Here is a 12,052-nt window from a genome sequence, read left to right on the forward strand (position 1 = left end):
TTTCAGCTTTGATCAGCAAGTAGAACTCACCACAACTAGAGATACGAAGAGGGGTTTTTACTCTAGTTTGGTCGAGTGACTCCCTAAGCTGAGTCATCTGCTGGTCGATAGGAGTGCTGGGGGTTAGGTTCTCAAGGACCCATTCCTCCAGCCGACCACAGGTAGTTGAGGGAATGAAGATTTGGTGCATGGAAGTGATGGTTTTTTGACTTGGTGTTCAAGGGGATTGAAGAGTACCTTGAGATTTCTTTCTTCAGCAACATCTTTTTCCTTAGACTTGGTGTTCAAGGGGATTGAAGAGTNAAGGGGATTGAAGAGTACCTTGAGATTTCTTTCTTCAGCAACATCTTTTTCCTTAGACTTGGTGTTCAAGGGGATTGAAGAGTACCTTGAGATTTATTTCTTCAGCAATATCTTTGTCCTTAGACTTGGTGCCTTGGTGCTTTTCTTGAGCATCCTCTTTCACCCCTTGCTTCCCCTGGGATGCGGAATCCTGAGGGCGATGCCTTTCGTGGCACCAGCAGGTCTCTGGTACTGCATCATGAAGTCGTCGTCATCGTCGTCATCATCGTCCAGGTCTTTGCCAGTGTTAGGAAGGTCGGGAGACTCACCGTCTTCTTCTTTATCACTGTCTTCATCATTATCCAGATCACCATCATCAGGTGCAAAGGTGACTGGAGGATCATCGTCATGAGCTTCAGCTCTAGCGGCATCAACATCCTCAGCTACAAGAGCTTCACAGGAAGTTGAAGAGTCATCAGCAACATCAGCTTCAGCTTCAGCCTCAACTTTAGTCGCTTGAACAGTAGGAACAATAGCAACAGCAATATCGGAAGGACCTGCTTCAGTCGATGTCTCCCCCTCATTGACTATTGTGCTAGAGCAATAACCGAAGAAGTGGTCGATTGTGCGAATTTGGAACTTCATCAGTTCCTCGAGCTTGGTCAGAGCATGGGCCATAATGACATTGGTCTCACGTTCCTGATTTAGCTGGTCACGGTCATCAACAGTGAACGACGGTTCAGCTGTCGGGATTGGTTGTTGCAGAACAGCCAGGATTCGCTTCATGACCTCCGTCTGCTGGGCAAGGTGGGAGTTTGCTTCATCGGCCTTTCTTGTTAAAGCAACTATGGCCTCAGCATTGTCTTGAACTACCACTTGCATGGAGGAGAGGTGATTCTGGACCTCATGAACTTCAGCCCTGATGGCTGAGAGGTCAGCAGCTACTTTGTCTCGTTGAGGCATTCCCTTATGGACTTCGTCCATTTTGTTAAGGACAGTCTCAACTGCTGGGAGGATCTGCTTCACGTCTTTAGCCATGTCATAGGAATCTTCCTTGGCTGGTTCAGCAAAAGGACCTTTAAAAGACGAAAAGTGAGCATAAGAGAGCTCGGGGTTAGATGAAACGAAAGGATAGGAAGATGGAATACATGAGGGGTCATCAACGTTATTAGAAGGATTGGTGCACTCCATGATGCACTCGAAAGGATGAACACCAGTTTGCTGAGGAGCCTCGAGAGGAGCTACCTAAGGTCCAGTGGTGAGTGTCTCATCATCAGGGAGGACATTCACTAATGAATCATGGACATGTGTAGCAACCAATGATGGAGGAGAGGAGAAAATGGCCTAAACTGATTGTGAGTGTTCAGTGGTGGCGACGTATGTGATGGGGGACATCTTGAGGAAGGCAATAGCATCCTCGTAAATGGTCTTGTTGGCAGGAATGTCCAACAAGGCAACGTGGTTGTTAACCTTGAAGGATATGTCTTCAATAGAGAAGTTCACATTGTTGGCAGCCATTGTCTGTTATAGTTTTAAGAAACAGGAAATAACAGTTGTTAGTAGTCCAAGATTTGAATGTGATCTTTTCAAGTTTTAGAATAAAACTTCTTTTGAAAAATCCATAAAGAAGATGTTAGGGTTTTTCAAGATGAATAGTGTTTTTGAAACATTAGATTATAACCAAGACCATTAAGGAACTTTCTATTGTTCTTCTTCTTTTTTGGTTTATAAATTTGCCTGGTTTCCTTTCAAAAAAAAAAGTCCAAATGGACCCAATACGGATCCTTCAGAATCATGCTAACTCAAGTATTGGGTTTACATTTTGAGGTTGGTTTTTCGTTCCTTCTTTGCTTTCCGAATTGGTTAGGGTTCACGATTTTATCTTCTTGGTCGTGTAGTGTATTGCTCACGGTTAGGGTTTCTTCTTGGCCGTAGTTTGCATGCTCGGGTTTGCCTTTTCTTCTTCTTGGCCGTGTAGTGTATTGCACACGGCTAGGGTTTCCTTATTGGTTTCATTCTTGGCCGTAGGTTTTGCTTGCTAGGGTTTGTGCCGTTTTCTTTTATCTTACTTGGTGTTACGTTATCTTTGTTCGATTTGGTGATAAGTTTGATTCTTTGTGGTGTTTCCTTATTTCCTCGTCGTGTTCTTCTGGGTAGTTTTTATCTAGTTTTCTTTTTTCCTGTGTCAAGTGTTTCTGTGGTCTTCGTTGCTTTTATTGAGTTACTTAATAGAATATTCAGCACCTCCTTGTGGGGTCTTCGTTTATTTTATTGAGAACGCTCTTTAAGGGTTTCAGCACCACGGCTTCTTGACTAGGGATAGGGGGAACTAGGTATTTTTCTGTGGTGTGGTGAAGATGATAGATTTTGCAGATGTGATTTTGGAAGATCCTTCTTCTAAGGATTTTACTGAGGTCATTCTTGGTGAATCGGTTTCTGGTGACTTGCATGGGACTCCTTTGCATGGGGGTATCAAGGAGGCGATGTTGGGTCCCACTAAAAGGGTATCGGTGTGGGAGCGCATTTCTCCTGCAGTTTTGGGTGGGAGTAGTATACACCATCAAAAGTCTTTTGCTGAAATAGTTGGCGGCACTTCCAAACAAGAACTGACGTATTATCCGGTTGAGAAGAATGTGAAACTGCGGATCCAATTTACTTTGGAAACCACGAGAGATATGGCTAAATCATTCTAGTCGGTTCTTTATGGATACTTTTTGGGACCTCGTCTTACTTTTCCAATTGTACTGCATGCGGTTCAAAACGCCTGGGGCAAGTTTGGGCTTATGGATGCAATGGTAAACGATCTTGGATACTTCTTTTTTCGGTTTAATGATAATGGTGGTTGCAATCAAGTGGTTGAGTCGTCTCCCCTTATGATTCGTGGGATACCTCTTTTTGTCTTAAGGACTGCTAAGACCCATTCTTCCTCAATTACTCGCATTAACGTCTGATTATACTAATTTTGAACCATTTAGTACCATTATGGCTCAATTAGACTCAATTATACTAAATAATCAGACGTTAATGTGAGTAATTGAGGAAGAATAGGTCTTAGCGGTCTTTAATGGGTCCAAATGGTGGCAGAGATATAATGGGCATAATTCTCGTTAAAAAGTCCAGTTGAGTGAAAATGACACCAACTAGGTCATAATCAGTCCCATTAGACCCTGATGGGTTTAATGGGCCCATTTCTTCGTAACTAGTCTAATTGGGTCAAAATGACACTAAATGGGTCATAGTCGGTGTAACTACATGTTAATATGACTAATTGATGTAGAATGGGTCTTAAGTGTCCTTAATAGGTCCATGTACACTTATTGGGATATTGGTTCCTATTTGGTATAATCGAGTCATTTGGGTCAAAATGATAATAAATGTATCATAATTAGTCTGATTAGACCCAATTAGGTTTAATAGGGCTCATTTATCCAAAAGGATTCTAATTGGCTCAAAATGACACTAATCGGATCATATTTAGTTTGATCCGACTTAATGGGTATGATGTGCTTAGTTCGTCATAATTAGTCTAATCGGACATTACTGAAAGGGGAATTTCCCCAGGCAATTTTATAAAGACGAATAAAAGCGAAACCTTACAATGAGTAAATCAGCAAGAAAAATTACGGCAACTTTGACTCACAAACCAAGCCATAAGAAGCCAAAAAAGACAAAGAGAAATGCATCAAAAAGTAAATTTAAAGCAAGCCAAAAAATAAAAGGAGCAAATCACCGCTATCTTCCAGAACCGAAAACCTTCATCATTCACTTGATCACGCATCATTGATTCTCATCAATTTCTTCCTTGTCTTCCACGCCATTCTTTGAAGAATCTGAATCTTGATCTCCGTCACAACTTTTTCGCCAACTTGATTGTAATTGTCAAAGAATTTTCTGTTCCTTTTCCTCCATATGTGGTATACCGTAGCCGATATACCAAGTTTTTGAACCGTAGACCATGATTTCCATCTTTGAGATAAACCCCTGTTAAGAATATCCTCCCATTTGTTCGGACAATTCTTTAACCCAACTTCCTTTTTAATAACCTCCCATATACTACTCAAGTAGTTGCAATCAAAAAATAAGTGATTGTGCGTTTTAATCACTAATTTACAGAAAACACATTTCAAATCTGGAGGTTCATGCTTCCACTGACTAATGTGATCTTGTGTTTGGTAATCTATTCTGACAAGCCATCCACATACAAAGAGCATGTTTAGGTATGTATGCTTTATTCCATACCACCTTGTACCAATGTACAATCGGCCCCACTTCTTCTAATGTTTTCCATGCCACTTTTACTTCAAATTGTTTTCGAGAATGTTTAGCATCAAGCCATCTGACCGTATCCTCAATTTGACTGGGAGGTGGTATCATAACACTTTGCAGCTGGGGATATTGTTGTATCCATTCCACCGGCCAAGTAGTGCCAAACCATTGCATTAGATCATATACCGTAGAGTTATTATGAAAGCCATGATCATTTATGAATCTGTAAGACAACAATTGAATAAGGGGACCAAACTCACTCCACGTGTCTTCCCAAGCGTGCGTAGATAAACCATTTCCCACATTGTAGATAAAAAACCATCTGCAATGAGGTCTTAACTCTAAAAGGTTCCGGAGAAGCCACGACCATTCATTCCTCTTCTTGATTATCCAAAACTTAAGGCCCCGAATAAAATGAGACTGAATGCAGGAGACCCACATGGTATTTCTTCAAGTAAGAATATCCCAAATATGTTTAAAAAGTAAACACTGATTCCAAATCGCTAGTCGTTTCATACCAAGACCACCATCTGTATAGGTAAGCAGACCCTATCCCAAGATACTCGACATTTTCCCAGTTCACCCTCTGCTTTATTCCATAAAAAATTACAGAACAGCTGTTCAATTTCATGGATAGTGGTTGCCGGTACTAGAAATACCGACATCCAATAGGTTTGCATAGAGTGAAGAACAGAGATGATGAGCTGTCGTCTTCCCYYATAAGAAAGAAATTTGTTTTTCCAGTTCAATAATCGAGATTTTAGTTTAAGCACAAGAGGGTTGAAATCACGTACCTTCAATCGAACTGGATAGAGAGGAACTCCAAGGTAGCGAATAGGAAAAACCCCTGGACGAAAAGGTAGGTAGTTGCGAATGATATTTTGAACATCCAACCCCACATTCCCGAAAAACACTTCACTTTTTTCAAGACTCGGTGACAAACCCGAACGTTCCTCAAACAATTGGAGAGCTCGTTTTATCACTTCAACTGAAGTAGCATCCCCCCGAGAAAATATAAACAGATCGTCCGCAAGACATAAATGGGTCAACTTGATCTCAGCACATCCTTGATGGTACGCAAAATTAACCTCCTCCTCAATACATTTTGTTAGAAGCATCGACAAACCTTCCATAACCACCGTGAACAAGTAAGGGGATAATGGATCCCCTTGTCTAAGACCCCGCTTACCATGAAAAAAACCCTCCGGCTGTCCATTAACACATATAGAGAAAGTAGGCGATGTGATTAGAGACTTTATCAAGTTAAGCATAACTGGATGAAATCCCATTCCCTTTAGCATCCCCAGAAGATACTGCCAGTCAACTGTATCATAGGCTTTCCGAATATCAATCTTAAAAGCACACTTTGGCTCCCCCTGAGGTTTTTGATAACCTGCTACAAGCTCATGCGCCATTAGAATATTATCAGTTATYTGTCGTCCAGGAATGAAWGCAGATTGAGCCTTGCTAATAAKAAAATCCAAAGAGCCTTTCATCCTATCAGCAATAATTTTACTGATACATTTCAGCAAAACATTACAGCAGGCGATGGGTCGAAAATCAGTAACACATGAAGCATTAGGGACTTTGGTACTAGGCAAAGTAGAGTATGATTCAACTGGTATTCTAAAGTTCCAGCGTAGAAGAAATTATGTACCGCAGTAAGAACATCCCTACCAACCACACTCCAAGCCGCTTTAAAGAACTTTGATGAGAACCCATCAGGACCAGGAGCCTTGTCATTCCCAATATCAAACAGCGCAGTCTGAATCTCCATATCCGTAATAGGTCGGATTAAATGCAGAGAGTCCGATAACGATAAAGAGCGAACAAAACAACAATCCACCATAGAAGGATGAACCAACCTATTAGAAATACCCAAAATACCTTCAAAATGATTAACAAAAGCTTTAGGAACCTCTTGATGTTCAAAAATCGTACCAACAGCATCTATTATAGCAGCAATATGGCTCCTATGACGTTTTTCTCTCATAGCATGAAAGAAGAACTTAGAGTTTCCATCGCCTTCATTAAGCCAAGAAATCTTTGCTTTTTGTCGAACCATTTCCATTTTATCATTTCTAGCTTTTTGATATGCTAACAAGAGGTGAGCAATGACCTCTTTCAGCAAATCATTAAAAGAGTCTAGATCACAAGCCAATTGAGCAACTTCAAGCTCCGTCTTTAAACTATCCACCCTCTTATCCAAACATCTAAAAGAATTACGAAGCCGACGACAAACCCCTTTCAACTCTTGCATTTTTCTAAGCACTCTCTTCATATATGAACCTCGCTGAGGTTGCATCCACACCCCCTCCACAGATTTAATAAAATCCACATGAGACGTCACAATATTATCAAATTTGAAACCACGTTGACGAAGTCGCCTACCAACTTTGAAGGAAAGAATTCCCGGAGAATGATCTGAGATCCCCCATGGTTCAAAGAAAACCGAGGCATCCCCAAATCTAGTAATGAATGCTGAATTTCACAAAATACGGTCTAATTTACGCATTATACCGTCACCCCCAGAAGATTTCTGCGTCCATGTATATTGGCACCCCTGATACGAGATATCAAAAAGCTCTACCTCTTCCAGACAAAGATGAAATTCCTCCATATCTGAGTTACGTCTAGAGGAACCACCCAATCCATCATGAGGAAAAAGCATTGAGTTGAAATCACCCATCGCAACCCATGCTTTTCTTTGAACAAAAACATTGAATTTACCAATATCCCGCCAGAGGTCCCTCCTTTCCACTCCCGTACTACACCCATAAACAAAAGTAATAAAAATGGGCTCTGGATGACCCATAATCCGAATTTCACAATAAACATATTGTAAGTGTTGCTCAATCATAATCAAGGACAAAACAGATGGGTCCCAAGCAATAATAAGACGAGTTCAAAATGACACTAATCGGATCATATTTAGTTTGATCAGACTTAATGGGTATGATGTGCTTAGTTCATCATAATTAGTCTAATCGGACATTAAATTGGAGTGATTGAGGGTCCATTTGGTGTTAGTGGATATAGTTGGCCTTTTTTTCCTTAAGAAGTCCAATTGGGTCAACACGACTCAAACTACGTTATAATTAGTCTTTTTAGACCCAAATGGGTTTAATGGAGCCGGTTATCCATAACCAGTGTAATTGGTCAAAATGACACTAAATGGGCCATATTTAGTTTGTTCAGACCTTAATGGTTATTGTGGGCAAATTTCTTCTATTGAGTCTAATTCATCCATAATGGTACTAGATGGTTCAAAATTAGAATAATCAGACGTTAATGTGAGTAATTGAGGAAGAGTGGGTCTTAGCGGTCTTTAATTTTAAAGAACTATCGGGTCCGTTTGGTTTGATTTGGTTTATAGCCATCTTGTTATTCCGTTCATATGGATGGAGCAATATTTAAGCTTTAACGGTCAAATCCCTTTTATTCATTTTAACAGTTCTTATTAAGCTGTATTGATACTTGTTTCTGGAAATACAATTACTCATTTGTGTTGGTTGAAATAACTCAACCACTCAAGCACTAAAGGTCATGGATGGCCACCTTCCTTGTTTTTGTACCTAATTAAGACGGTTTTTGACTTCTCCCGACCAACATTTATCAKGTTGMATTATTTTGATATCTTTGAGGGTCCTAATTAGATTTTATTAGATAATATAATTGAGAAATGATGAGAAAGCCACMTGTGTTTCCTTGATAGTGTATATGGCCAACACAGTCTTCTTTTCTTCAGCTGTAAGCACTTGGAGTTTAGGAACTAAAAAAATTCACCAACAATTTTGCCTCCTGTAATTGAAAACCATAGTTAGTAACATCAGATTCATAAACCATAGCATCAAATCTGTCCAAACCCAATGTTCAACAGGTTTGATTTTGGACAAATTKGATAGTGGAAGGGAAAACAGTGACAAAGGATATCTATGAATTTCTTGCTTCTTCCCAGATTTCTCACTATAACAAGATATTTCATGAGCATGATCATGTTGGTCGGGGTTCTTTCAGTAATACAGATGTTGACAAGCTCTTTCTCTTGCATATCTTCTACAATACAAATACTAATTTAGGTCTTTCTCTTGCATATCTTACTACATCCACTTTTTATTTTTCTCAAATCATATCATCATTCTTTTCCTAAGACTGTTAGTGAGACGAACATATGGTTATGGATTCAAACTAGAATAGATTCAATGGATATGTGAACCAACTACCGTTCATCTGCAACTATACAATAGGTGTGTCCGATTTATTGGATAGTTAAATTGAATTAGCATACCAGTCAGAAAATCARAACAGATTCAACAAACTAAATATTAACTGAAAAGAGCAATATCAAATATTAACTATACAGATTACRATCCAAAAAGCTCCTAATTATTGTTGCAACTAACAAGATCTAAACAACCTAAACAAAAAAATGTAAACAAAATAAACGTCTTTGAGGCATTTCCTCAAACACCTTTTAAGCACAAAAGACAAAAGGAGGAAACAGAAGTGAAGAGTAATCAACACACGGAAGGAAGAAAAAAAACAGAAAGAGGAAACAAAAATAAATCACCTGGATCAAAAGGAGAGTGAATCAACACACAGTAGTGATYGATGGAGATGAGCGATGGAAGGAGAGTAAATCAACACATAGTAGTGAATCTATATTGAAGAACAACATCATGGAGGAAGGAGTTATATGTATAGATGAGGTTGTGATACATAAAATCGATTTGATGCATCAAATCAGTTTTGAAGACTGTTTGAGAAGAAATTTGTTCGAGCTGATCTAGATGATACATCAAAAACCACCATTGTTAACTTGTTCGAGGTCTGTAAAAAAGAAAGCTAACTCTATCTAATCTAGATTTATTTTGGCGCTTGAGATCAGATACATAGAAAAGAGATTTTAGAAGTCTGTAAGAAGAAAACACGCTCTGAAACATTCCCATTAGGATTCGGTGTTGTGGAAATCCTTGCATAAAGAACTTGTATATTGTGCAAAATAGTTTGTAATTAAGAGATTTTTGAATTCTTGTACAAAATGATAGTAATATATGCTTTAAGACTTGTACTTATGACTTTTGTTTAATTGACTATTAATGTGGTAAAGATATAATATATATATATATATATATATATATATTTTGGATCTATAGTATATATGTATGTAGTGGATGTATGTATGCATGTAGTATATATCTATGTATGTAGTGGAAAATTGTTAATTAGGTTAGAATTTTCATTAAATATTTTTATAGTAATATTGTATGTAATTGATTGGGAAAAACATCAAAAAAAACTGTGATAACGGGAGGAAAAAATACAAATGTACTTCTTTTAACATATTTTTTCTATATTATGAAAAAATATATATATATTAAAAAGTTAAAAACAAATTAAAACTAAATATTTTTTATTTCTTTAATTTTTATGTCTTGAAAAAATAAAATTAAAAATAAAAATCCAATCACTAATTACCAACACATTACTAAAAAGTTATTTAATTTTTCTTTTTATTTCTTTATTTTTTGTGTTTTGGAAAGAATTAAATAATCCAACNTAAAAACAAATTAAAACTAAATATTTTTTATTTCTTTAATTTTTATGTCTTGAAAAAATAAAATTAAAAATAAAAATCCAATCACTAATTACCAAGAGATTACTAAAAAGTTATTTATTTTTTCTTTTTATTTCTTTATTTTTTGTGTTTTGGAAAGAATAAAATAATCCAACGGTTGTTATCAATTTATTTTTTTAGTTTTAGTTTCTCTAATTTTTGTGTTTTGAAAATAATCAAATAGTTTGTTGATGTCCATTGGAAACCCATCGATAATTATCTACGAGTTTTAAATCCGACGGTAGTAACAGATGGATCACTGACGGATAATTAAATTTTAATTATTTAATTGAATCTATCAGTAATTACTGACGTATTTTAGCCGCGGGTAATATCCGTTGTTGATATTCAGTTCTTTAGTAACTAGTTGTTTACCCGCGCAATGCGGCGGGATGTAATTTTTTCTTTCTATAAATCAAGAATAAAATAGTATTTTGATAAACATGTAAAAAGTAATGGCCATCAAAATTATTTTTGAAGAAAAAATAAAATTACATAATCGTTACAACTTTAATCATTTATCTCAGTATCGTTTTAGAACGTTACATTCATCATTTTGGAAACATAACATACCAAGAGCCAAAGAGGTTTTACACATGTTCAGTTCTTGGCACTCTGCTTGACTCGGATAGCCATCCGCATAGCTCATGAGCTTTGTCAATTTGAATTGCATTTGTAAAGTTTGAGCTTTCATCAAATAGGATTTTCAAATAGCTCATTTGCGTCTTTTTTGGGCTTATAAGAAAAAGGATCACGAAACTACCAAAGACAAGCAAAGAAAGTGACAAGAAATAGTGGTGTTATAATGGTTAGCGGTCTTAGGAGAAATAGTGGTGCTATAAATAAACATTATAATTTATTTTTATCGGATGAGATTGTAGTACATCAAAACGGTATCCTATGCAACAATTTACCCGGTAAGCGCTTACTCGGGTAAGAGTCGTCATCCTCATTTACCGGGTAAGACTCTACCGTAATCATCTTTCTTACCGGGTAAGATTCTTGGCCCTTGTTATGTTTATCCGGTGAGGAAAATTGTCCGGTAAGCACTTACCGGGTAAGCATTTAGTAAACAGCCCCTTAGACTTCCCCTATTTAACCCAAATATCAAACTCTAGCATGTAAGGTTAATTTTGGGTAAAAATTAAGGGGACATTTGATAAACGCTTACTTGGTAAGCGCTTACTAAGTCAAATTACCTTACTAAATGAACATAACAAAGATTGAGAATCTTAGCCAATAAGTGAGGGTGACAAATCTCACTTGGTTAGCACTTATCAGGGGGTAAATTATTGCATAACATGTCGTTTTGAATCTTACCCCATAATGTAAAAGATAGTGTTGAATCTTACTGTAGGCGTTTACCGAGTAAGTGTTTGGGTAAACAACCCCTCATATTTACATGTTCTTCAGTGTCTTCTAAGTAAAACGACAGTAATGAAAGTATCAAAGGCTATGTGATGTGCAACAACATTAAATAGGCAAATATAATTGTTTTTGAGAAAGAACATGAAACAAAGTATACATATAAGAGAATAAAGGTTTTTTATTTAGCTCAATAGACAATTAGGAACATTTTTTACTAAACAGACTGTAAACCTTTTCAAAGTATTAAAGTTCAGTTAGAGGACATGGCCAACTTAGTTATCAGATCACCTAGAAAGATGCAAAGAAGCAGTTCAAACACAACAAATAAAGACAAGCCTACAATTGCATGATATAGTATCCACTACATAAAAAGGATAGAGAGGGAGAGAGAGAGTTGCATGATTCTTGTTAAATCGGAGGGAGAAGATATATATATATATATATATATATATATATATATAGGAGCGTTCAAATAAAAACTTGCTCCATTTGTGTAAACCGTGTAAACCAATCTCATCC

At 37.2% G+C, this 12,052-nt stretch overlaps 1 protein-coding gene across 1 annotated transcript; it reads right to left on the reverse strand.

Annotated features, from left to right (window-relative positions):
* Positions 1 to 6,073: 6,073 nt before the first annotated feature.
* LOC112501976 lies at positions 6,074 to 7,237 on the reverse strand. The gene is made up of 2 exons (XM_025105775.1): positions 7,069 to 7,237; positions 6,074 to 6,972 (listed from the first exon to the last, which is right to left on the reverse strand). Exons 1-2 carry the CDS (start codon positions 7,235 to 7,237, stop codon positions 6,074 to 6,076), a joined length of 1,068 nt encoding a protein of 355 aa, XP_024961543.1.
* Positions 7,238 to 12,052: the final 4,815 nt, after the last annotated feature.

The sequence above is a fragment of the Cynara cardunculus genome, unplaced genomic scaffold (assembly GCF_001531365.2).
Source record: "Cynara cardunculus var. scolymus isolate 2C unplaced genomic scaffold, CcrdV1 Un_Scaffold_779, whole genome shotgun sequence".
In the NCBI taxonomy this organism is placed as follows: Eukaryota; Viridiplantae; Streptophyta; class Magnoliopsida; order Asterales; family Asteraceae; genus Cynara; species Cynara cardunculus.